Raw genomic sequence first — 27,091 nt, 5'->3', positions numbered from 1 at the left:
TTGAACACTCCCAGGGATGGGGCATCCACAATTTCTCTGGGCAACCTGTTCCAGTGCCTATTTTGTGGGAGCTCTTTATAATTTCAGTGACTTTTAAATAAATTAGGAGTGCCCTTTTTTTTTTTCCCAGAGCCTTTGATTAAGTTGTGTTATCTGCAAGAGCTTTAAATGGCACATGTAGTGGTAGCATTTAGAAATGGTCTATTTTATCCAGTAAATATCACCACGGTGAAACAGAGAAATTGCTTGGTCAAAGAAGAGGTATTAAACAAACAACAGTCTGTGTAAATACCAGGAGTAATTTCCTTTCATATCTCATTAGCATGTACGTCCACAGACATCATATATAATCTTCATTATCCTCCCAGAAGATTTCTTGTAGTAGTGATGGAGTGAGTTGGGAAAAAAACATGATGGCTTGATCTCACGCCTTCAGTTCTCTGGGGAAGAAGATTGTGACTCTATATTTTTTTATGTGTATATAAAGCAATCCATGGTACAGCTATAGAAAACCAGACGCTTGCTCTGCTGCATAGTGAAAACTTCTTAATGGGAAGAAGAGATGAACTTTGTTTTGCATGCTCATCATACTCGGCAGCCAACTCCAGGAAAGCAAAACTGCTGTTCTGGGAAGCAGGGAGTGCTGCGGCTAATGTGTCCGCCCCAATTGTACGTATTACAAAGAAGTTTGGGTTGTATTTGGAAACAGGAGGGAGATTTCCTTGAGGTATGGAAACATCACAGCAAAGTCTTTCCCAAACTTGCTCTAGTCACACAATACCAGCAGTGACTCAGGGAATCTTTTAAGGCTGGTGCATCTCTTCATACCCAGATAGCAGTGACATTTCTTTTTCTTCCAGGTACTGTGAATAAGCAGACAGCAGTGTTAGCTGACTGTGTTGCTAACTGCAGAGCACCTTTGTAATCCCAGACTGAGGTTTTAGCTGTGGTTGTCCTCAGCAGTTCAGGTTGTAGGGGGGAGAGGGCTAGTGGTGGGAGCATAGCGATGTTGTCGTCTCATGGCATTTAAACCCTGTTTCTCTGGTAGCTGATACTTACGTTTCAGGTTGCCAGGATAGTTCAAATGCCAGTGTGTTCCTCCCATTTATTTTCTTCTTAACTTCTACCACAGCCTCCATCCCCAGTGCTGGTCAGTTTTGGGAAGGGGGGTTTGCTTTGCTTTCTGGAAATCACACTGCAGGCATTGTGGGAGCTGCAGAGAAAGAAATAACTCATGAAGTTCTTGTTCTACCTACAGGTTCTACTTCTCCTTTGAACATACGTCCTATACCCTTGAATCGTTCATTGCAGGACATCTGCATGCTTCCAGAAGATGTGGAGAAGGTGAGGGCAACAAAGACTAGTGTTGCGATGTTTTTTTCCATTGTACAGTGATGTAACGAAATGTCAGGAGGCATTTCTCAGTAATAGAACTTTCTGGTAGATGGACTAATATATACCAATACGGTATTTTCCCTCCTCTTCCCTTCTGTGGGTGAACCTACAAACCTAAAATACCTGTTTCTTCATTTATTTTTACTCTCAATCCATTAACTAAATATTTTAAGTTATTTTAAAACAATGGAATGTTTTTTAGAATATTATATGTATCTGCTTTTCATTCCTTCATTTCCCCACACATTATTGGACCAAACTTTAAGGCTATTATAGCCATTTTAAAGTTACATTAGAATATGATATATAGAATTTATTGCAGCTACACACATAGGGGTGGAATTTCCTTCATTCTTTTACTGTCAGGAGTTAGGGAGAGGTTGGGATTTTTGTTTGGGCTTATGATGACTGTGTGAGACTTCTGTAAAAGAATTACAGTGTGAATAACAAGCACAGTGCCTGTAACATCTGCAGTAATTTAAGCAGTTGATAAAGGTTTCTAATGTGTCTAAGGGGCCCAAAAGGTATGCTGCCAGATAGGCAGCCCATTTGAGCCTGTAAACAGAGATAAAGATGAGAAGGTAATGCTGATGCTTGTAACGTTGTGTGCTAAATCTTAATCTTTTCTAACAATTGAAAAAGAGGAATTAATGTTGTGATTAGTTAAGGCAATGAATAGGATTTAATGCAAAAGCACTTTAGAATTGCGCCTAGAAAAGCAGATTTTTTTTTTCTTTTTTTTTTCCCCTGGACTGTGGTTGAGCATGTAGTCCCATGTTCCAGGAGCAAAAGGTAGTCATCTTTGCGCACAGCACTGGTTTTACTGGAGTGGCAAGTTCTGCATTTGGTTTGAAGCCCTCAGCATCCCAAAAGTGCATTAAAAAAACCCACAAATACCCACAAAAACCCCATAAAAACCCCAAAAAACCCCAACAACGAAAACACAAACAAACCCCTCAAAACCAAACACCACCCTCCCCTCCACACCAAATCACACACCAAAACCAAACCAGTCAACTAGCTTTTCATGGAAGGTGTTTCAGAAGGGAGATGATGCTTCTCTGTCTGTAATGTGGGAAGCAAAGGTGGTTTGGTTTGAATCACCAGGAGACCAGTGAGTACATAGCTGGATTAGAGACCGCAGCCTGAGAACTATTGAGCGAGGCAAGATCCTATCAGCTACTTCTCCTGTGGAGATGACTGGGGGTTGATGTGATTACAGGTTAAAAGATCTCAAAACCTCAGTCGCTTATGACTGAGGCTGCCTTTAAAAAAAAACAAAACCAAAAAAAACCCCAGACCCAAAACCCAAAGCATTCTTGGGTTTTTAAATAATTTTCAGTCTCCTAAATTTCGAAGAGATTAAGGTACATGTAGTATCAGCAAGTCTGAGAGTTGTAGTCGTGTGCCAGGAAGGAGGTGGGCCAGATGGTCTAGAGGGACTTTTCACTGATGAGAGTGAGAAGGAAGAGAAATAGGAAGGTTGGTGTGTCACAGCTGAGTTGGGGCTGCTTCCTAGGGTGACAGACGTATCTGGAAGCAGAGCTGAAAGCTGATAGTCATGCTGAGTACAGGAGTTCCATCCTCTTGCAACGCAGCCCTCTTGGATACACTCATAATTGCTTTTATCAGCAGAACACGCTGATATGCTGTGCTCTGCCACTAATTCTGGGTTATCCAGTGCCGCACAGGCTTTTTGAATCTTTAAAGTATAAGATTACTTTATCTCCCAAAAGGAAAAAGGCTGTTTAAATCTTTCCTTTGTAATGGTGAAGTTCACTGAAAGTTGTCTCTGGAGAAACTGTGCATCAAGCAAGTGATGTTAATCAGTGTTAGGGAAAGGTTAAAGTTTTTTCAAACACTCACAGGGACTTGTGGGCTCTCTCTAATGTCAAGATGAATCTCTTCTAAATGCATTTGGCTGGGGACAATAAGAAAACAGTGATGTCCGTTGTGCTTCTTAAGATTTAGCTGTTTCTAAACACTATTTATAAGCTTTCTTTGTGCTTCCGGTACAGGTTGTAGGGGTTATTGTGAATAGTGGTGTTGGCTGAGCATAAGCCTTGTTTTAGAAAAGCATTAATTATTCTGCACTCAGGATCTCTAGCCTCAGATATTGTCATGGTTCTTTAGATAGAGATTTAGCTTGGCATAATACAAAGATGTACAGTTGAGGGGAGCGGGTATCCTGGGCATCTCTGAGGCTCCATCCATGCCCCTGAGTCCACTTGTCTCTCCATGATGCATCCACCTTTGAGCTGAGCCACTGCTGGTGGGATGCTCTGTTAGACCACAGGAAGGAAGGATACAGCAGTGACATTGGGGCGGGAAGCCCCAGATTTGTTTGGATGTCATCGTGATTCCGGAGGTGGCTTTACAAAATCCCTTTTCCTGGAGAATGAGTGACTTGGGCAGGCAAGGTGGTACGGGATATCATGGGGAGGGGTTGTCTGGAGGGGAAATGCTGTGATGAAGCTTTGAAACTGCTACCTGTTTAAGGCAACGTGAACCCCAGGGGAGATGGGTTCACACTGACCCTTATCCCAGACTTTCTGTTCAGCCCTGAGTTGACAGTGTAAGCTATCTCCATGCCTATTTCCTGCCTCGCTGCCGTAACTCTTGATGCATATTACTAGCTTCTGTACTACCTGCGGCCTGAAGACCTATAGTCCCTTCAAAACCTGCCACTTCTGGCCCCATGCAAGTTAGCATGCATGCAAAACTGCTTGTACACACTGACGTGAAATTAAATCCGATTAAACAGGTTACATGGATTCACACTTGCATACTAAATAATGCAGTGCAACTAGAAGACTGCTTCCCTAAAATGCATGCATATTCATCAAATAGGCATGTAATCAAGTTTCTTTTTATCTAATAGATGGGTAAGATAAAAGTAAATGGTATGTTTTAATCAAAGGTGAGACAATAATCTGCGTAGTGACCTTTTTACATGTTGTCTCTGAATTGCCCTTGGGCTGTTTTTTTCTTTGGTGCTTAAATGAAAGGCAAGATAGCCTTACATTTGAATTTCTTGCGTTGGAAAAGTACAGGGAAAAATGATGTATTTCATCTTAAGTAAATGTCAAATATGCTGTGTACTAATGAGTGTTCCAATCCTGTGTCCAGGAAAACGCGCACTTTTTTGTTGCAGATATGATTATTGCATCGCTAGAAAAAATGAAGTGTAATATCCTAAGCCAGCAAGCAGAATCCTGGAGTGTGGAGGAAACGAGTGGATCAGATGGCAGCTATCACACTGATTCAGAGTTATCTTCTTATCCTGGGGTGAAGAAGTCTGATTCTTCTGTTGCCTCTTCAGACAGCGGTTATGAAGGCAAGTTACTTGGTCTATAATGAAGACTTTTCCGACAGCCTTTGCTGTTTATTTTCATGGAAGAAAATACTGAATTAATTTTGGCATTGCTTAGAACCGAAACGTTTGTTACCTTCTTTGAGTCTCTTGAGAGCTGTGGTCCCTGAGGATCATTATGGCGCCAGTGTTATACCCGTGGGTCAAATTATTCCTTTTTAATGCTCACATCTGTGATTTATTTATTAGAATCAATTCCATTTTTTTTTTTAACATAAAAAAAGAGTAAGTTTGAAGTACCATATGCCAAGCACAACTTTCCATAGAGCATGCCTGTCATTAGCTGTTTTTCTTCCTGCTTAAGTCCTTTTTTTGCAGGATTTGGAGCCTGGCTCTTTCCTTCTGTGCTTATTTCTGCAGTATGCAAATCAGGCCATGCGATTGATTTGAATGAAACTGCCCAGAGTGTTCATTCACATATAGTTTGAGGCAAGATAATAATGTTCCTGGCACTGTAGTGCTCGAGTCAGTACATGCATTTTTAAGTAGATTTTCATCTCCCGAGTTATAGGAATCTTAGGGATGGAACTTCAATTGAAAGTCTAAATGACAACTTGTGGAGTGATAGGTATGGTGTGTTTGCACGTGACAAGGGGAGAGACCACTGATAATACAAAACCTTTCAGTTTGGTTTCTAGAAATTTCTTCCTAAGAAACTGAGGGTCACGTTGTATGACAGACTCCCAAGAATTGACTTTCTCTGTGCATATAAAAATAAACAAAATAGCTCTGTAAATACAGGCCGTGTAAGCTAAGAAAAGTACAAATATAATTTCAGTTGCTTTACAAATTCTGGAAGAGTTTAATTGGTGTTCTCTTTGTTCTCGACAGGCTGTGCACTGCTGCCTGTCAGCTCCCCAGTGCCTCTACCATCACATGATGAGGTTACCAGATTTCATTGCCACAGTGACTCAGAAGATGAGTATGTAATTATTGGTAAGACTTTAAAAATTATAATTGCAGAAACAGCTCTATTGTGTAGCTGAATCCATTGTGTTGTTTGGAAAATTTCTGTGCTTAGTAGATGTTATCGCAGGAGAAACAACATGAGAAAAGAGCAATGTGTGCATGATTCTATAGTAAAACACATGCAGAAATACCATAATAGTGCAGGATTTCCTTTCTAAAAAAGAATACATTTGCTCATTTGGGGGAATAAAATTATGCCTAAGGATTAGACCCAGTGAATGTGGGTGAGCAAAGTGTGAAACTGGCACAGCCTCAGCCAACTACAGCAACTTTGTTTGAGAGAATTTAGGACACAATCATTTCCTAATTAAAGAGGTTGGTTAGGCAACCATCCTACTGCTTCAGGACTAGAGCAGACTGTCCCCTTACAGTCACCAGTGCTACTGTTCTCTTCAGGACATCCTGAGTTTCTTTGGTTACTTTCTAGTTTTTATATGTACAGAAACACTGAGCAACATTTAATCTTATTTTTTTCTGTTAACAAATCCTTTTTTATGACTCCCTCTGGTTTTAGAGATTAGCGTATTTTTTCCCTAATCGAAGAATGAAGAATTAGCTCCCAAAACTGCATTTCTAGTAGCAAGAGTTATTTTGATGTGTATGAGTGGTAACAATAGTTTTAGCCCCAATGTGAACGTTTTGTCTGCATAAGCATATTTTCTTGATGTAAATATAGTGAAGTATGTGCTTTAATTTCATTAATCTCACCTCTTACTAACTTGCTTATAGCTTTAGCTGGTATGTTGGTGATCAGTGTCTTCAAATATCTGCCAGTGTCCCCAAAAAAATTAATGTGCACTCTGTTGGTTCCGGATATGATTATGTCTAGTGCCTTCTGGCTGCACCTGGGCTAGCAGGCACTTGGTCTCTCCTCTCCTGCTCTTGAAGGGTGGCTGATGGTGATGATGTGATGCATAGCTGTTGGGGAGTACTCTTCGTCAGTGGGTGTCTGAGATTGGCAGAGGAGATAAGGCTCCTTATGCCTGCTTTACAGCCAGGGCTGAGGTTATTTCCCACATCCAGCAAGGGTGTTGTAAAGATACATCTGTAAAATACATCTGAAAGCGACACTGTGGTAACACAGAAGGCAGATTTAAAACAGTGCTGAGCAATAGAAGCTTTGTTTCTTAGATGACTTAATGAAATTTTCTCCTTTACCACAGAAGTTGAAGACCTTGAAAATCTGTCTGTCACCCCAGATGAAAGGTAATTCTGTCTATCTTACTGTAATAGCCCTGTGGCACTACCTTTTCTGCTGGACCAGCTTTCTGATGAGTCTCCTGACTTGGGTGGGGAAAGGTGTGGGAGTGGTAAATTTGGTCCTCCCAAGGAAGGGGAAGGAATGCTGCTTGACAGCAAACGTCTGTGGTGCTTGGCTTAGCAGAGCATTTCTCTGGTCCCCGAGTCTCGCTGGAGGGTGGCAGCTGCAGCTCTGTGGGGCCTGGGTGTATCAAAGCAAGGGCATAGGAATGAAATGGTGAGAGAGAACTTTTTGGGGATGCAGAATAGGCAGCGGAGCTGCTGATGACATGGTGCAATTTTTCACTGTCTGTATTGCTTAATTTTCAGGTCATCTTTTGAACCAGGCAGCAATTCTGCTGAAGCAACCGCCCAGCAGTTGTGCAGAGCTTTCAGAAAACACTGGCTGCAGACAGACTCTGCAGTTCAGCTGTCTGGTTGCCCGAGCTCATCTAAGCAGAGAGTGAGTCTGAGTCGAAAACAGCGGCCTCTTTATTTGGTTCCCCAACTAATCATTGTCTCACTGCAGCTGCTCCACTGTTAGGGAATGGGGAAGCTGCATTTAAATTTAAAAAAAAAAAAATACAGATGAGTACTTACAGCTTATTAGTTCTCTTTAGATGAATTTTTAGAAAATTTCTTCTCTCTAACAATTTTCAGCTCATTTAAGATGTGCATTTGTGAACAATCAGGATGTACTTTCTTCTGGAAATGATACAAGGGAATTTATATTTAACTGAGGGGATGCCTCATGCAGGTGAAAACTGAACTTCAAAATCCTGGAGTGTAAAGGGAGATGTTTCATGACATTTGACGTATGCCCGGCTGATGGGCTGTTCATATTCACAAGTTTGTCTTTCCCCGTAGTCTGTGCGGAAAGAAGAGATTCCAAGGGAGCTTGAGTCCAGTTTGAATCTGGCTGAAGAAATAAAGATGATATCCAGATTAAGAGGATCTTCTGGCTGGGCCCCACCAAGATCGCAGATTATATTTAATATTCACCCTTCAGTCAAGTAAGTCTAAGGGATCTGTGCATTGTTGTTTAGCAGAGCATGGGGACTTGTCGAAAACCTTTGCGGTGTCTGTCACCAGCTTCACTAGAAAGCCGATGGCATCTTTTTTTCCTCTGTTGGCATGTCCCATTTAATGTGGCCCGTGCACTTTTACATGCGATAATACACATAGTGTTTGGTATTACACTGGCAGCATGCTTAGCTGGACTCCTAAAAATTCTGTCTTGTGGGATTACCTGGAGAATATTTGTAAGAGTTTCCCCGGTTCCCTGCTGATATCTTATGGGTAGTAGGTTTTCAGAAAGGGAGCAGAAAACAGGCCACGCTTGGGGAAAGTATCATCTGTCTCTGCATAAGGCGCTGTTAAATGTGTAAAGTAGACAGACTGGATAATTCCCTGTGGAGTTGCAGGTCCACTTGCTTTTTCAGTTGCAGATGTGGATATTTTTTTAATTGGCGCTGCCTTAAGAAATGAGGAAGAATTTAAATTCTTGCAACAAGCCTTCTTCAGAAGTGGTAGTTGATGTTACGTTCTCCACACAATAGCTTAGGAACTCCCACTAAAATTATAACCTGCATCTCCTTCCAAAAACCCCTTCATGTGGAGGAGCAGGAGTTAGCTCCCAGTTGGGAAATATTCACTGGTGCCAGAGTAACTGTCGTGCATTTTGGGAGAATGTTAACTAAACTGTGTTTTGGATGCTGAAAGGTATAACTGTTTGTCTCTGTATGCAGGAGAGATGCAGTGGTGGCTGCCCAAAACTTTACATGTGTTGGTTGTGGAACCCCAATAGAAAGCAGTAAGTATTACCAAAAAGGAAAAAAAAAAACCAAACCCTACTCCATAACTGGTAATCAGGCGATAGTCTTCACCAACATAACTTTACAATTGTGGTACATCTATGTGAGCTGGGAGGAAAAATCTCATTGTGGATTTGCCTGTAATAATAAACCAGGAAGTGGGATCCTACTACTGCCTGTAATTCGTTATTGCAGACAGAATACAATACTTCATAGATGTCCTTCACATACACAGTAAAAATTAACAACAGTCAACAACCAAACAAGAAAAGCTGTTAAAAATCATGCCTCCAGGCTGTAAAGTGCTGTTTTTACATTTTTCTAATGGTTTCTTTTGGTAAATTTTTCTCTGTGCCAAGGTACACATTTCCAAAAGTCTTAAAAGTAAGCTTATGGAATGTGTGGTTGTGATTTTTTTTTTAAACTTTTTTTTTCTCGATCACAAAGTCATGCTTGTATTTGAAGAGTATTTGTGAGACTTAAGCATGATGATTGAACAGGATTTCTTACCCAAGAAGTATTTGAAGTGGCTTTCAAGACTTTTTCTGGGTCTGCTCACAAGAGAGCAGCGTTTGCGACGGCCTGTAAAGTAGTAACAATCCATGGTGGCACGTTAACTCGAGTTAAGTCTGAGGTGCTGAGATAACTGGGGGGAAAAAACCCAGACTTCTTTGTATGACAAAAGTATTATAAAAACATGTCTCCAAGATCAGCTTGTCTTTCCATTTGGTGGAAGTATTTTGTTGTGTGTTTTATCTTGTGGGTCTTTTTTTGTGGGTGAAGCAACAACAGTTTCTCTAAGATCTCATGGTGATAAATATAATCAATTTGGCAAACGTGGAAATGTGGAAAGCTTTCTCTTCTAATGGAAAGTACAGACCTTCTGCATGTGTTTATCACAATAATAAAACCCACGGTTTAAAAATAAAACACACCCACACCCCTAACAAACAAACTAGAAGTAAACCGTTGCCCCTCAGTCCAGTAGATCTGAGTTATTTATACAGAACAGACATACAGACAAGAGACCCATCCCATAAATATTCACAGTTTTATTGCTATCTACCTGCAGAATATATCAGGAGACTCCGGTATTGTGACTACCTGGGGAAATACTTCTGTGACTGCTGCCACAGCTATGCCCAGTCTTCCATTCCTGCCAGAATACTTCTGAAGTGGGACTTCAAGAAATACTACGTATGCAACTTCTCCAAACACCTTCTGGACAGCATATGGCAGCACCCAATTTTCAACGTGTCGTGTGTTAACAAAGCCCTCTATACGAAAAGTAAAGAAATGGACAGGGTGAGGGTAAGTATGGCCTTTTTTTATTGGGAATTTGTGGGTCTGAGATTTTTGGGAAGACTCCTCAGGGCAGGTTGTCCTATGCCGTGTATGTGGGAAGGAGACAGGGTTGGTTTTTCTGCACTTAGACTTGTCCCGTTGCTGCTTTTGGGACTTGCCCTCTCTCTCCTTCATGAAGGGAGACGAGGGAGGAATTTCCAACCTATGCCAGGGGTCTTATTTCCCCCCTTGTCTTTGGGAGGCATTTCCTTACTGGTTTATAGTTTTAGTTCATGGTGGGATATTGAGTACTGGAGAGCTCTGGAGGTTTTGAATGATTCCTTAATTTTGTGGGCCATTAGACAAAACACTCTTGGCTCATCTCAGGATTGTACCTCCTACAGCTTGAGGAAGGATGCTCTGCTGAAGATTGTAAGTTGGCATGCACTCACTTCTTGGCTGAGGAGGCACTTTCCTGTTCTCACACAGGTTTGGATCTGGAATCTGGGTGTGCTGACGTGGAGCCATTTGTAGTGTTAGGAATTGCTTCCCTGGTCAGTGAATAAAAGTAACCTTTGCCTTCCTCAGCCCTTTGTGCATTAGAAAATTCATTTGTTTAATTCTGTGCTGGGTGTGAAGTTCCTGTTTTTAGGTGTAGCTTGATACACTGGCAAGGGTTGCTGACTCAGATAGTGGTGTTCCTCATTTATGAATATAGAAATGCAACTGCCTATCATTTAATCATTGTTTTGTTTTTCCCCTTCATCTTTTAGGAGATGCAAGAACAGCTTTTTCATTTAAAAAAGCTGTTGAAAACCTGCAGGTTTGGTGAAAGGTATGGGCCATGATCATGCATGAGAAACAGCTTATTAAAATGTACCTGAGATGCTTATAGAGCCTTTTCTAGAGACACTTGAATGCAGTTTTGAATGAGTTAATATGATCATCAGTGAAAATTCTGATAATGAAACTTCCTTCTATTGCACTGCAAATGTTGAGTGAAGAACAGGTTTTATGTGGTAGCTTTCTGTTTCTTGTAACATACTTAGACATTTGGTTTTAAATGTTGAATGATTTTTGCTAGGTGTATATTTTTTTTCTTGCTGTCTCAGCTTCTCACTCGTTCTTAAAAGGACAAAGATACTTACATCTCTGAGATGATAGTTCTTTTGAAAAAATGTTAACAAATATGTTCCTTGAGGGTTTAAAGATTTCTTCCAGAAATGGCATAATGCTCAATTCAGTGTATTTTATAAACATACTCAGATGAAAGTAGTAATCGGAAGTGATAAATACGAAAACATGACCTTCTTATTGCTGCAAGATTTTTGCTATTCACCTTACCAAACTATGGGCCTAACTAATAGGTAGACATGTTAATGATAAAAACTTCACTGCAGAATTGCTGACCTTTTTGAAAGCAGACATAAGCAAAATAAGCTTTCAAAGTAGGTTCTGGTCTCTTTGACATAGACTTCTTTTATACATCAACTACATGTTGTTCATCAAAATGAAATATAAACATATTTTAATGTGTCTCTTCTGGACAACTATCTGCAATTCCATTATAAAAATAAGCATTAGGATCCTCACTGTACCTTCTGCATCCCTGATATTTTAAAAGTAATAGCTAAGTTCACCCGCTAGTGTTCACCCGCTCAGCAGAAGCATAGTTCATCCAATAGTGACCTATGCAGGATAAAACCCCTCAAAGTTCTCTTGGCAAAAAAATAGAAGTTAATAACCTGAGCTTATTGTATTAGATACTATTACCACTGTTCCTGTGGTAGGGGAGAGCCCTTTATATATTATTTAAGAATTGCTGGGATAACTCTTCATGGCAACCCCAATGCTTGAGGAATGAATGTTTAAAGCAGACATTTTATTCTAAATCTCAAACCTTCTGTTTTTTGTTAATGTGATCCCAGACTGGGAGGGGAGGTAGGATTTAGTATGAACTTGCTGTCAAATACACTTGAAAAACAACTTTTTGGAACTTGATTTGTTTTTTTCTTTCTCTTTGCAGTGTACTGAAAGAATTTGAACAGGTCCCCAGCCATCTGACAGAGGAGCTGCATCTCTTCTCACTGGATGATCTGGTGAAGATCAAACGCGGGCAGTTACTTCCCCTTCTTAAAGATATTCTGAAGAGTTCCACCTCCCACGTGGATGGTTGCGAGGTAAGGAAAAGCCAGTGCTATTTGTCCTTGCAGCTGCTAGTGCTTGGCATATCCCAGTTGACACTCCCAAATAGTTTTTTTTTCTTAAATCAAAAATAAATCAACTCTTCTCCTGTCCTTGTAGCTCTGTCAAGCGAAGGGGTTTATCTGTGAATTCTGTCAGAGCGCAGATCTCCTCTTTCCGTATCAGATTGCCAAATGCAGAAGGTGCACAGGTATGTTCCGGACCAAACGTTTTCTCTCTTCCTTGAGTGGTTGTTGGTGTGTAAAAGTGTTCAGACTCACTTTAAGAAAACATAGAGAACTTGTTTCAATGAAAGCATGTATATTTGAAAACCTGTGTGTGTGCATTTGAAAGCCGTGGATAGCATGTATTTTTGAAAAACAGCCTGTAGCAGTTGTCTTGCATCAGTGAATTCGGAGAGTAAAACCAGGGACTTGCTTGAACATAATTATGGCTGCAGGGGGAGGCTGGTTTTTTGGTTCTACGCATGAGAGAGCGTCTGGGACAGTGCTATAGTGCTGCTCTATCAGATCTTGCCGCCATTCGTTGTAAATCTTGGGAATCCTAACAAAATGTTCAGTCATAGTTTTTAGAGTGGTGGTTACCCCGGCCTTGCACTGCTTCTGTTTACTTTTACACGTGGGTGAACTAGATAGAGAGTCTTTCAAGCAACACAGCTGTTGATTAGATTTTTTTTTAAAGATTTTTCTCCCCCTGAATGTTAAACTGCTTGTATGTGTAAACAGAGTGCAAAACATGCTTTCACAAAGCATGCTTCACGTCTGGAGGCTGCCCCAAATGTCTGCGGATCGCAGCTCGGAGGACACTTTCGGAAACTCCGTCACTGGTGCCTGCATGAAACTGGATTCCTCTGCCTGCTGATTTCAAGAGATGCTCAAAGGCAAATCTTCAAGTGCCTGACTAAGAATTAAATAATGTTGTTTTAGACATTAGTATTTTTAATGCATGTCTCCTTTATGGGGGGGTTAAGAAAAAAGAAGGGAAAAAACCACCCAAAAAAAAAAAAAGGAAAAAAAGAAGACTTAAATATCATAATTGAAAAGTCACCCTAGAGAAGTTCCATCTTAATTGGTGACAAGCAGACTGGATGTTAATTTTGTGAGCAGACTTTTGTTGCTGTGTTTTGTCCTTGTATGTAAGACTTTTAGTGTTACATTTTTTCATATAAGAATTATTCTTTTCTTCAAATAATGTATAGACAGTAAATGAGTGTTGGAAATCCTTACCCGTGTTGGATTTTGGAAATAGAAAGAGGTACAAAATCATTCTCTCAAAAGCTCTACAGTAGAAAAGATCTAGGTTTCAAGCTTTAGGCAGATGCTGATCTGAAATTCTGCTCTGGCAAATGCTTAGTGTGAACAAGTGCATCTTAAATTTCTTTTAAGTAGGTGTGGGCAACAGCCTGTGGTGGGTTGACCTTGACCTGCTGTCAGATGCCCTCCCACCTATTCTCTCACTCCCCCCTCCTGAGCAGTACAGGGGGAGAAAATAAGACGGAAAAGCTCGTGGGTTGAGATAAGGACAGAGGAATTGAGTGTGGGTTGAGATAAGGACAGAGGAGTTGAGTGGGGCGGTGAGAAACAAAGACAAAATCTAAACCAACTTCCCCCCACCTCACCCACCCTTTTTCCCAGGTTCAACTTCACTTATTCATTCCGAACTCTTCTAGCTTTTTCCCTGCCCCACGTGGTTCAGGGGATGGGGATTGCGGTCAGTTCCTCTCTGCTGCTCCTTCCCCCTCATGCCGTTCCTCTGTTCCAGTGTGGGCCCTTCCTATGGGCAGCAGTCCTTCAGGATAAACCAACTCCAGCATGGGCTCCCCAGGAGATGCAATTCTTTCAGGAAATATGCACACGCTCCAATGTGGCCCTTTCCATGGGCTGCTGGGGAATCTCTGCGCTGGCGCCTGGAACACCTCTTCCCCCTCCTTATCCACTGACCTGGGTGTTTGTACTGCTGTTTCTCACTTCCCCACGGCACTTGTGGTGTATTGCCCTTTCTTTAATACATTTTCTCAGAGGTACCACCATGTTGCTGAGGCACTTCAGTAGTTTCCTGCGGTGTATCCATCAGGGCTGGCTGGAAGCAGTCATGTCTGGGATGGGGCAGTCCCAGCCTCTTCGCACAGAGCCTACCAGCAGCCACCCCCCCCGCCAACACCTTGCTGCCTACCCCCAGTAACTGCTCTAGAAGTTTCTTTCCAAAGCCCTTAGAAATGTGCAGAAAGGCAGTGAGTGATCAGGAGAGATGTTTCTGTTCTAATCCACCGTCACACTTGCAGACCGAGTCCTTGCCTAGAGGTGAAGTGCTAGAAGTTGAAAGCAGCTTTGTTTCCCAGCCTGGTTGGTTATTCCTGATGAAATCGGCTGAGGAAGCAGCCCCTGCCTTCAGAAACCCAGAGCAGCTGCTTGAACCTGTAAAACCATTTTTCTGCCTGTGCCACGTATGACGTACCAACGCACAGAGAAACCCCAGGACTTGAAAGCACATATCAAAAGTTCTGATCTCTCCACTGGGGTGTTCTTAATATTCTGAATTTGCAGTTCTCGTTTTGTACTTTGTTCTTCCTTTCCTCACCTGCTAGCTCCAGCTTTTGTCAAGGAAAAGGTCAGCTGGCTGTTACCAGGTTCTGTGTATGCTCACAGTCCTAGTAAGCTCACTAACTTCCACTTAGCTATTTTTTTCTATGGCCGGAAAACAGCTTACCTACTTTCTGCTCAGGAGCAAGATTATTATCTCTTACTCAAGATCACCAAACGGATACTGACGTAGGCTAAGATGTGGTGAGAAAGAGCCTGCTTAGGCAGCTGACTGTATTTAAGGTTATGCAAGAGTAAATTCTCATTTAAGTTAGGTGCACGACTAACTGAATCACATGAAAGGCCTTGCTGCAGGGATTTTCTGCTTATGAAGGAGCTCACTTGAATAAACCTTCTGTGGGATAACCTGCAGGGCAACTGAATGCATCTTTTTCATTATCCATGAATTTAGAAGAGCTGATCTGCTTTCTGGCTGTGCCTTTCGTAAATGTTCAAGTCTTAGTAAACAGTCACGGTAGGCAGGAGAGGGAGCGTCATGGTTTCAAGCATCAAGTGTTGATGCTTTTCACCCACTCAGTTCAGTCCCAGTCTCCATAGAGCCTATACAGCTGATCCTGACTAATTATTGTTACATATCATGATGTATATCGCAGTAAGAGAAGGTCCTCTATGAGTTTGGGTAGCTGGTGGGAAGCAGAATACCCAAGAGGATCATCACGCCTATAATCCAAGTAAAACTGGTTAAAATGTTCTGCTGCTGAAGCTAAAGTAAGAAGGACCAAGTTGTGACGTTGGTCACAAGTTGGAAGGAATAACAGGCTGCTATTTGCTGCTTTTGAGGGCGTGATGCTCTTAACTGTTAGGTCTGGAGGAGAGTCATTCCAAAACCACATTCTTGTATGCTGCTGTCAGCACAAGGTACCACAGGAACATGCTGAGGCTGCTCATCCCAAACCTCTGGTGAGAAGCAAGGTACAGGTGACTAGACCTCTAGCCACAAGGTGTTCTCAGTGTGGCTGAGGTGAGAGTTTCTGATCAGCTGCTCTCCTGGGATAGCATAAAGCAACCACGATGAAACTGAAAGCATGCATTGTGTCTTTCTCTATGTGGTGATGAAGTGGCTTGGACAGGAAGGGGTGACTTGTGTTACAAACCCCCTAGGTGTCTTGAGGGTGCAGCCTTGTTCTTTGAATCACGTTTGAGGCTCATCAAGCTGCTTAGGTCAATACTGTGCTCTTCCTGAGCATCTCTCTATTAATACCAAGTTTCATACTTTCTGAGATTAAACCAGAAGATAAGGCAGATCCAAGACAAGAACTTTTTAAGAAACAAAAGCTATATGGCTACAGTGAACTTCACTGCAGGGAGTGAAGTCCTACATGTGGAAACCGTGAATTCTTTGAGAGGAGAAGACATAGAAGGGTTAGGCTGTCTTACTGAGGAGCTGAGCCAGTTTAAAATAAGCTGCCTGCTAGCTAGGAAGTTGAATGTGTTTTACAGAGGGCTGTGACCAGTGACATGGCTCTTTAGCTAGTGAAAGAAAGGGAATTGTCACACCTTGCTGTTTGACTAAGCAGTGAGGACCACTGCTCATTCTTAGCAGTGGGTTTGCATGATGCCATGTGGATGCAACAGGAGCACCTCTGAGGACCCTGCTGAAGGAGCACTCTCTGGGACATAAGAGTCCGAGAAACCTGCTCCTAGTAAACTGCGACTGGCAGAATTCAAGTCAAAACCATTTTATTAGTCATTTCCATAGGAGCATGTTCCCAAAGGAACACAAAACCAATTTCTCACTCTTGCTGCTAACAATTTTACCTGCTTTTCCTCTGTTTCTTTCTTTATACTGGCTTGTTGTATTTTTCCTCTTCGTTTCATTTGTGAGTTGTCTGGAGGTGGAAGTCTTTTGCTAAGACTCTGTACAGTGCATTGCAGCCAGGATCTTTCATGATACATCATACAGCTGTTACTGTAAAGAGTAGAGTAATACTAATTGCCAGGCATAGTGTGGACTCACAAATACAGGTCTTGTTGCAACTGTAAGCAAGTATGTCAAGTAATTAAGTGGTTTTATGGGTCCATATAATTCCAGGGATGTCTGTCACACCCGTTCACTTTAAGAGAAGAAAATATCTATGTGCTTTATGAGAAATGATGTTCCATCTGTCTTTGTACGCAGAGTACACGAACTCCTTCAGCAGAAGTCTTTCACCTCTTGATGTGCCTATTTTAATGTTTTTAATGTTTTTTTTTAAGGAAATTTACCACTATCTCCCCACATTTGCTCCGTGACTGATGCTTGATACAGTTTTCTTTTAGGCCAGCAATCTGAATACTCAGATTTCAGGTGTTTTTCAAAGATATTAGTTGTACTTGTGTGGTTTACCATTGATTTAATCATCGGTATCCTTTGGTCTACAGTATTTGCCCTCCCTCCCAATTCTGAACAAAGCTACAAGATCCTTTTATTTTGTACATGTAAGCGCCATGTTTCATAGAATCATAGAATCATGGAATGGTTTGGGTTGGAAGGGACCTGAAAGACCATTTAGTTCCAACCCCCCTGCTATGGGCAGGGACACCTTCCACTAGACCAGGTTGCTCAAAGCCTCATCCAGCCTGGCCTTGAACACTCCCAGGGATGGGGCATCCACAGCTTCTCTGGGCAACCTGTTCCAGTGCCTCACCACCCTGTCCAGGAAGAATTTCTTCTTGATGTCCAACCTAAACCTCCCTGCTTTCAATTTATACCCGTTACCCCTTGTCCTGTCACTACAGGCCCTTGTAAAAAGTCCCCCCCAGCTTCCTTGTAGGCCCTTCAGGTACTGGAAGGTGCTATAAGGTCGCCCCAGAGCCTCCTCCAGGCTGAACAAGCCCAACTCTCAGGCTTTCATTATAGGAGAGATGCTCATCACACATTGCCTATCTGACCACAGACTCAGAAGTCTTCCAAAGATCGCAAAACCAGGGGGTCATTAAGGGAAATCTAATCAGTAAAGGAGGGAAAGGAGAGGTAAGGATTAGATTTACAAGAAAAGCTTGGGTAGCGTACGCTTCAGCGGAGTGTGGAAAGAGCTGAGCAAGACTGGCATCAGTTGAAGAAGCTCTACATCAAAGAAATCATCCATCCTGCCTACAAAGGATGATATTTTACCAAGGCATCTTCTGCCTGGAAAACCAGCTGGTTTATACAGAAGAAATCTAAGTCATTGAGGAGTTGCCCAACTGGTTCTGGTGAGTAAGAGCCAGATTCTCGATGACCTTCATGGACCTAAGGGTGAGTATCTGTGGGAATGCCATGGAGTACCTGGGTAGGTGCAGGCACAGGTGGCATGAGCAGATCACCACGTAAACAGGGAAATCTGACACAAGAAAGCAGCAAGAGTTAGACACCAAAGTAAACAAATATCCAGCTATATCCATGGCACAGATTTTTGCGCCATGGACCTGCGGTGGGCACCTGCCTCCTGGTGTACTGCAAAGGAAGCCTTGGCCTGGATCCCATAAAAAGTGCTGCAATGAGACTTAAGGAGTATTTGACTAAAACATCGCAGTTTGATGGAGACCTTAATTGGATGGTCCTTTCCAGTAAAAAATTTTTCCTTTGTCTGGAGTTTTCCTCCCCAGGGCCAGAATTCCCCTAGTCTGAGCAGCTTGATTCTAGTTTTCTGCCTGGGATTTGGAAATGGGGAATTCTGCTTGAATGATGGGCAGATGCTCATTCTAAGAGAGAGCTCGGGGAACAAGACAAAATGTCTGTGGAGTGTCTTCAATGTCAGCTCTTCGCTGGAGACATAATTTTATTCAAATGCCTGTCTTGTGCCCCAGCACCGTGTTGCTGATGCTGCAAACCGTGAGGGAGCTGGGTGCACCCAGAGCTGTCTGGACAATGAACATTTGTATCAGATGAGCCGGACTGATCTTTGACAGCTGCTCCTGCTGTCCCTGTGTCACTTAGCTGAATTGATCTGCCTGAGACATCATGAAACTGAAACAGAGATGTAAATCTCCAATCTCCAACCAGCCCTTCTCCTCCTAGGCCTGTTTTATTCATTTTCTAAGCCATTTTTGCCTCTTTACAGCACAACAGCCCATATAAATTTCTATTGAGATGTGGTCCTTATGATTAAAAAAAGAATATAATAAAATACTTTTGCTATTATGTAACCTAAGGAGGACGCTGACGAAGAAGTTAGCAAAAAAAAAAAAAAAAAGAATAATAAAGGGAAGCAAATTCATTGAGGTGAATTTCCATTCCTTGGAAGACCTGCCTGCTGCCTTAGGAGACATCAGCAAGAAGTGTTCCCTGGAAGAAATCACAGTGCCTTGAATAAAGCAGAAGGAATGTGGTGTTGTGGTCACTTCAAAGCAAGTCAGTGACTCTGCTGAAATGCTGCTGTTGTGCACCAAGGAGCGTGGTGTGGGAAAGGGGAATTTATTTGCCTCACCTGGAACCGGGAGCCAGTTTACTGTGCTCTCATCTTGGTCCAACAGTTAGTATAAATCAAGTTTCCCCTCCCTGGCTTCTCAGAAGGTGAAACTAAATCAAAGCAGGAAGGGTTTTACTGGAATGGGGTATATTTTCAGGCCTCCTACACATTTAATGGATGACACAAAAGCATGTGAGTAGTAGTTTATGTGCTAACACAGCACAGAGGATATATCCATGCTTCTGTAACACAGGATTTCCAAAGCTAACTCAGACCCTAGTAATGTCTGGCTGCAGTAGCAATGTTCCTTTCACAGGAAAATGCCTTGGCACAGCATTTTCCTGCGCCAGCACAGTGCTAACATGGCCAGCGTGTCATGCTAGAAAAAAGTTCTTGGGTCTGTGACTGAAGCAGAGCCCCAGGGCTACTTAGCAGTGTAACAAAAGATTAAGTCGGTAGGAAAATATGAGATGCGATGATGAGCAATTGGAGAAAAGTGTCTGCTTTGCTTTGTGGATAGCAAAATGCAGTGGAGCTGAGGCTGAAACAGCCCTGAGAAAGTTGATGGTATAGATGGAAACACACCCCAGATCTAGACTGGCATCTCGAGCAGAGGAACATCTTTCTAACCTTGAGAGACAGAACAGTGATGGAGGCAGACTTTCTCAGGAAGGATGAAATGCATAGAGAGGGGTGAAATGGCCCTGTCTGTTCCCCATAGTGAAGGAAAAATTCTCTTATGTTTCCTCAATTTATTAGTGAATATGTTAAGAGCACTACTCATCAGTCTTCCCTCTCACAGTCTGCTTAACATGGAGGATCTGGTTGCCCCAGACTCCCCTCTGAATGCCTTCAGAGAGACCTAGCACACTCTCCTTGTTAAATAGCACTGTGCTCGCTGTACTAGGGCTCCTTCGGTGGGTCTCAGCAGTCAGGCACAACGCCTGCACCAGAGTTAGACCGGCTGGAACCCCCTGGCCCTGATCCCCAGGATGTCTCTGTGACAGACTGATGGGAAAGCAGAAATAACTACCAGCATATCCTACACACTTCCTGTTTCAAAACTGCATTCTGGCTAGTTAACACACATGCTTCCCCTTTTACAGAGCAATTGTGCACTAGTGCTTCTCCAGCAGCTGCTGGCTGGAGGTGGCCGTGACACTTCCCCAACTCAACCTGCCAGGAGATGGGGGAAACCACAAGCAGCCCAGCTACTGGTTCTGGGTCTGGTCTCTGATGCTGGGTCCAGGGCCTGTCTCCATGACAGTCTTGTCCCAGCACTGTGCTGAGTGCTCACCAGAGGAATGTGATGATCTTATTCATATTTTCTTCACATTTTTGTCTGTCCAGATCACAGGGAAACTCTTCAGGCCATCCTACCCCATCCTTTCCTCTGTTCCTGCAGACCCATTGTTCACTCCTACCTTTCTAAGAGTTCCTATCTTCCACAGCCATGCCTTTTCCCTCTAGCATTTCCTTCCCTCTTCCTCTAGCACCTGCCACCAGTAGTTGTGCAGAGCTTACAGCATTCTTTCCTTCACACCTTACCTGCCAAGATGCACCTTGGTGCCTGCAGCTTATTGCCTCCAGCACTGTCTCTCCTGGGCACTCAGCTCCAAGTACTTCCCTGCTCTCTTTTCCTGTTCCTCCTCTGGAAGAGCAACCTGAGAACTCTAATTCTCCAGTCTATATCACATAAATTAGCTTCTGACTATTACTAGGAGACTTCACTTTCTCCATGACTGAAATCCCTGTTGCTGTCTGCCAAATATGTTTTCACCACTCATCCTTTCTTCCAACTTGATCTGACTGCCAGGGAAGCCTGAAACACCTTTCAACAGCTTAACTGTGACTCTGTTTCCCATTGACCCTTGTTCACCTACATAACTTTCCAGTCCAAGGAATTCAGAATTCCAGTTGAGCTTTCAGGAAAAAAACATTTTCCAATGGTGTAAGACTGCACTAGCTCACACTTTTGCTTCCCACATCTTGCTGAGGACAGAACACAAGCACATGTTTTTTTCCTTCAGAAAAAAAGGAATTCATTGTAAATCCTCAGCTTTTATAATGTAGGGAGTCACACCTGCTCTAAATCTAGAAATGCCATGAAGAAATGACAATTCATTGTTTTCACAGGTGGGCTGTGACCACATGTGCTGTGGTATCTGACTGTCCTTCGGGTGCTATTTGCCCAATCAACATAGGTGCTTCCAGTCTTCTATGTGCACTGGGTCTTACCAGGATAACACGTGTTGAAACCATGCCAGGGCCCGAGGGCAGGTTTCTCAAACAAAACCTCTCATCCAAACTTGACAGCAGATGGAATAAAAACTTACCTGCTGGTCCTGCCACTCTGCTGTGTGATCATTTCAGGCACTGCCCGTGCAGGGATGAGGGGCAGCTGGTGTTTACTGTTTGCTACTAACTCATCCTGACTGACCAAGGATGTTGTACAAAGCCCTGTCTAATGAATAGTCGACTTGTGCCTACACAGGACTTCTCTTCAGAGTTCTGCCTGAGTCAGGGGAAGGAGGAACAAGAGGGAAGTTGCCGACACTGAATCATTTCTCTTTCTACCTCAATGAAGTAAAAGCTGACCCAGGGTTTTCCTGCTTTTTGCAAAACCCAAAAAAGCTTTGTCCCCTCCCTCCTCTCTGCTAAGCAAGCAATGGAGTGGGGGTGGGATGTTGATCGCTGCCTTTGCACGATGACATGCGGTGCTGCAGCATTTGGCACCTGGGAGTCACAGGGTGAGGGAGAGGTCCCAGGGTCACGCTGAGGCCGAGCGGTCAGGATGCCAGGGTGCCACTCAAGCAGGAGGCTCTGCCGTGGCTTATGACCCACCATACGGCGTTTCGTGCACTGGGGCTGCAGGGTATTATGGAATTTAGGCATAAGCTTCAGCTTCTAGTGACGTTTGTAAGCTGCTTGTAGAAACCCCGAGTTGCCAGTCTGGCATTTAATGGTCAGCTGTGTGCCTGCACAGGTAGGTATGTCGTCATTCCTGGTCCTGGCCTTCTCTGCCACAGGCAACTGGACACTGAAAAATAAGACATCACTTAAATTTTGCCCTATGCCCTGCCCACAAACTTTGCCCTGAGCCAAGATGAGGGGCAAGAAAGGAACAGAGAGGGGTGTGCTTGACATGTTGATCAGAAAGATGTGTCTTGACTTCCAAAGGGATTTGGCACAGTTCACAGGCAGGAAGAAGGAGGACAGCAGTGACTTGTACCTGTTCACCACCTCCCTTCCCCCCAGCCTCAATCAATAAAGCAGAAACCTCAGTTTTCCTCTGCTTGTGAGAGGTGCGAGATGCTTGCTCAGCCGGGCTCCATGAGTAGGCTCAGTGTAGATGGCAGAGGAGGTGGGGCTGTTGCAGGTGACAGGGATAGCTGCGAAGGCAGCTAAGTGTGCTGAGCTCAGTGAGAACGCAAAATGAGGAGCAGATAGGAGTGAGAAGCAACAGCTCAGAACAGCAGGAGCCAGTCTGTTTTGTAAATCTGGTGGGGCAACAGCACGGTGCCGTTAAGCGCAAATCGTTGCAGTTTTTCCTGTCGTTAAGCTTCACTTCACTCCTCCTGCACACAGGTTTCCTGTACTTGCCTAACGCACAACTGGCCCGCGGCAAGTGGTTGCTTCCTGGGACGAGGGCACGCTCCAGAATGGACCACACTGCCATGGATCCAACACCCAGCCCCCTGTGTTGGCCTAGAAATCTGTATTTTACAGGTCCAAAATGCCATGGGTGTAGCCACGCAATTAAGGAACGCAGTACACAGTCCTCTGTAAGCAGTGGGAGAGGACATGCCTGCCAGTTACCTGCGGCCCAAATCCTCCACTCTGGCTGTGCCAAATCAGTGCATGGGTGTATGTTGCTCACAGCTATCTTATCCTGTGCATGCAAAGGGAAGAGCTCTCAGAGTGTCTTGCTACACCATCCATATTACCTGCACCCTTAAGCCACATTCCAGCTGACTGAAGCAGTGAATTGAGCAAGGACTTCTAATAAGGTGGAGGTTGGTCTCTTCTCTCAAGTGCCAAGTGATGAGACAGGAGGAACCAGACTCAAATTTCACCAGGGGAGGTTTAGATTGGATATTAGGAAAAATTTCTTCAAAGAAAAGGTTGTCAGGCACTGGAATGGGCTGCCCAGGGAAGTGGTTGAGTCACCATCCCTGGAGGGATTCAAGAGATGTGTAGATGTGGTGCTTAGAGACATGATTTAGGGTGGACTTGGCGGTGTTAGGTTAATGGTTGGACTCGATGATCTTAAAAGGTTTTTCCAACATAAAAGATGATTCTGTGATTCTATAAAAAGGTTCCTTACCCTCTAGCCATGCCTGCCTTTATGGGTATGTCCACACACACCTCCTTGTACACACATGCACACACAGAGACATGTACACACACATGTTTAGGGGAACAGGGCCCAATAGAGAACCATCAAGAAATGCCAAATTTTACTTTGGCTGAATTACAACCTGTTGTCTCCAAATTGGGACATATCTCAGAAGCAGGAATGCTGCGTACAGACCACCCAGTAATTAGCTGTTGCTGCGCTATCTAAACATGATGTGAATGTCAGAATTATATTTGTAATGAACTTCTGACAAAACAAGGTAATGTTTTTTATTCTAACATCACCAAAGCTTTGTCCTTTATCTCCAGGGTACACCGTTTTGACATCCTGAGTTAGTGGGAAGATCAAACTGAGGACCCCTGCACAAGCTGGCTGTAATTTTAAGCTTTTGCAGCCCTGTCTTTGATGAACTGTGTAAGCATGAGCTCTGTATGTAGACAGCCACATGTAAAATATGATGTCTTAACTTACAGTGCAATAAATAAGGGCTAGGAAAATGCTCAAGTGCAGTTTTAGGGGGTAGATCTCCTCCAACACAAGCTTCACATTTAAAGGTGTGTTTGGAAGTGCCCTGGGAGAAGAGGAAGACAAACAAGGCTTGAAGACTTTCACAGAGGAGGAACATCAGTGTTGAACTGGAAAGCTGTGTATTCCCAAGCAGCAGCTTTGGTCACGTTTGAACGGTTTGATCATAATTTTCATTTGTCTCTGTTACAGAAAATTCAGAAGGTGGCTTGCTCCTTAATGCCTTGCTCTGCAGGGTAAGAGACTGTAAGCGATTCGAAGAGTTTAAACCTCGGTCATGTCACTATCCCACCACACCATGATGTATTTATAAAGTAAACTAAAAAACCAAACCCCAGTTTCACAAGGCATTAAAACTTCACTGGGAAAGTACCACTAGAGGGGGCTGGTTGTACATAGTTCAGGCTTCTGCACTGCAGGATAAGGTACAAGTGATGGCTGTTTTGGTGCCTCAGCACCACTGCAGGACTGTGGCCCCAGTGGACACCCCCAATATGTGCAAAGACACTTGAGGTCAGTGTAGCTGTAGCCCCATAAACAGCAAAACCTGCCCAGAACCAGGGGCAGAACCCAAAGTGCTGACCTCGTCGAGGTGGCATTGCCTTGTCCGTGATGCTCCTTACCCTAAGGGTGCATCCGCTGAGCCACCCCAAGCTGGAGATGAGCAAACCCAGGGGAAGCAATGCTCACTTGCACCAGCAGTCCTAGTGGGGTTCTGCAGAACCCAGCTGCACCACGTGCTTGCTTCAAACTCTGGCTCCTCATTCCCACATCTCCAAGCTTGCCCACCACTATTCCTGTATTCCGTTAACTCCGTGGAAGACACACTGCGTGCCAGGTCTTTCTACTGCTGCCAGGGTAGCAATGCAGAGAGTACAGCCTTCTACCCTTGGAGCTTGGCAGAGAAGCTGTGAGCCTGGTCCAGAAAGCCTGAATGCATTTGGAGCTCTTTCAGTCTGGAGACACTTTCTATTAATTAGTCTTGGGAAGCTTTACAGCCATTCCTAAATAATGGAAGAAATTGCTTAAAGATATCCCTAGAGCAACTCAATATTAGCAAATGTTTTTTTCTTTGGAGACACAGGACTAGGGTTCCTTAAAGGTGTATCTATTCAGGAGATACCATCTCCTCTAAGCTCAGCCCAGCTCTCACTTGGAAGCCAGAGAGTGAAGCAGTGCTGCACTTGAGATGATAATAATAATAATAACAATTTGCATGGAAGACAATGTAACTGCAGCTCACAGCTCATCCGCTGCTAAACAAGTCCCAGCCCAGAGCACAGGAGGTCATGTGTGTCCAGGTTTATCTGTGCCTGTGTCCCTCCTTGGCAGTGCCAGAGTTCATCTTCCTCACTGTGAGCAGCCAGGAGCAGGTGAGAGAAAGCCAAAGGCTGCTGCAAAGTTTACTGGGGATCTCGCCAGTTCCTGGATTTAGTGATGCTTTGAAATCATGTTGAATTTCAGCCATGGGCTCTTCAGTGTGCACAAATCCCCTGGACTACATCAGTCCTAGACAATTTCACATAAAAATAAAAATATCCTTTCCTCCTGTACCATGGAGCTTTTTCCTTCCTGGTCCTCTCAAAATCGTGGGGTATGTGGTCAGATCACTTGCACTACGGTAGGCATTGAAACAGCTGTGGTGTCTAAATCAATGTTCTACTCTGCATGTGAAGGTTTAACCCCTAGCAAATGGCAGTCTCCATGCAAGTGACACATTTCCCTGTTTTCTGTGTTTGAATAATGCTTATCATTTGCATAAACTCCTTCAGATCTTGTCTCTTCACTGTAATGCCCGTGTGTTCTACTAAACCTCTGAATTCCCTCTTTCGGTTCTCTTTCTGCTACATCCATTTCTGCTTTTTCATTTAAATTTCTCTAACTTCTCTCCTGGTTCACACGGTTGCCTATCCCCATTTCTGGCAGCCTGTAGCTGGGTACTTGCACTGAAAGAACATTCAGCTGGATTAACTGACTCCAGGGAAAATCCCAGCAGAGACAAAGCATTTTGAGTTTTTTACTATAATTGGTGTAGCAAGTGTGTCCCGGCCTGGTTATCCCGGGAAGGGGAAGATTTGTTGTTATACCCAGAGTGGGATTAAGACACAAATGTGGTCAGGTGCCACTAATAAAGGAGTTTATTCTTGTTGTAAGAAAGTAGCGATAGGAGAGAGAGAAAATAGAAAAGGAGGAAAATTTAGCAAGCAGTCGGGATAGAACTGCAAGAGATAGTCACCACCATGGATCCAGCGGCGTCCCGTTGGTCCATAGTCTTGCAGTCTTCGGTGGGGAGGGTTCCTCATCGCGGTTTGGTCTCAGTCTTTTATAGGGACTCTTGCCTCCTGCGCATGGTCTCAGCAGCTGATCCCATGGGGTGCACAGGACCCCCTCTGTGCACGCTTTGGCAGGCTTGGGGGTCCTCTGTGTCTGGACGCCCCATGAATCGATGTCGTTGTTCTTTGTCCTTGATCAGAACTGGTCTCCAGAGGCAATTTGCATCTGTTGGGTAGGCCATTTGGTCCTTATCTATTCAGGCCCTGTTGCCCTTTACCTGTTGGGGCCTGTAGGCAATCCCTGCTCCCAAGCCACCAGGAAGTTTCACAACTTTGTCAACAAGCTTTGAGACAACTCAAGGTCTCTCACAAAGTGGAGGAAGAGTCACAAAGTTATGTTCATCCTTCCGCTCCACAGAAACCAGATTTCAGGTGTGCTGAGCTAGCAGAATGAAGCCTACCTGCACCCTTGGTTTGGCCTTTGTCCGTAGGCACTTAAGTTCCCCTTGCAGCTCCCTTGAGCTGCAAGACTCATGGCTGTACACACTCCGACAAGTTATCATTTTGTGGGAACTCAAAATTGCTGAGGAAGAGGGGAGAAGGGAAACTGCATCTGCAACACCGTGCAGAGGTCGGAGTACATACCAGGGGGTGAAAAGCTCTCCTTCTTTTCACCTGAGGTGG

The 27,091-nt window shown here is 43.7% G+C and overlaps 1 protein-coding gene across 1 annotated transcript in view; it reads left to right on the top strand.

Annotated features, from left to right (window-relative positions):
• The window catches only part of KIAA0226L (KIAA0226-like ortholog), a 21,682-nt gene extending 8,493 nt beyond the window's left edge, over positions 1–13,189 (top strand). The window contains exons 4-15 of the mRNA XM_010150913.1: positions 1,259–1,344; positions 4,525–4,732; positions 5,600–5,704; positions 6,901–6,943; positions 7,307–7,439; positions 7,844–7,989; positions 8,725–8,789; positions 9,863–10,101; positions 10,848–10,909; positions 12,101–12,254; positions 12,379–12,469; positions 13,005–13,189. Of these exons, the coding sequence (XP_010149215.1) occupies positions 1,259–1,344; positions 4,525–4,732; positions 5,600–5,704; positions 6,901–6,943; positions 7,307–7,439; positions 7,844–7,989; positions 8,725–8,789; positions 9,863–10,101; positions 10,848–10,909; positions 12,101–12,254; positions 12,379–12,469; positions 13,005–13,117 (1,445 nt within the window). The 3' untranslated portion in view covers positions 13,118–13,189. The remainder of the gene's footprint in view (positions 1–1,258; positions 1,345–4,524; positions 4,733–5,599; positions 5,705–6,900; positions 6,944–7,306; positions 7,440–7,843; positions 7,990–8,724; positions 8,790–9,862; positions 10,102–10,847; positions 10,910–12,100; positions 12,255–12,378; positions 12,470–13,004) is intronic.
• Positions 13,190–27,091: the final 13,902 nt, after the last annotated feature.

This window comes from Eurypyga helias, unplaced genomic scaffold (genome assembly GCF_000690775.1).
Source record: "Eurypyga helias isolate BGI_N326 unplaced genomic scaffold, ASM69077v1 scaffold2944, whole genome shotgun sequence".
In the NCBI taxonomy this organism is placed as follows: domain Eukaryota; kingdom Metazoa; phylum Chordata; class Aves; order Eurypygiformes; family Eurypygidae; genus Eurypyga; species Eurypyga helias.
Note: the sequence above shows the minus strand (reverse complement) of the source record. Positions and strands in the feature narration are given on the sequence as shown.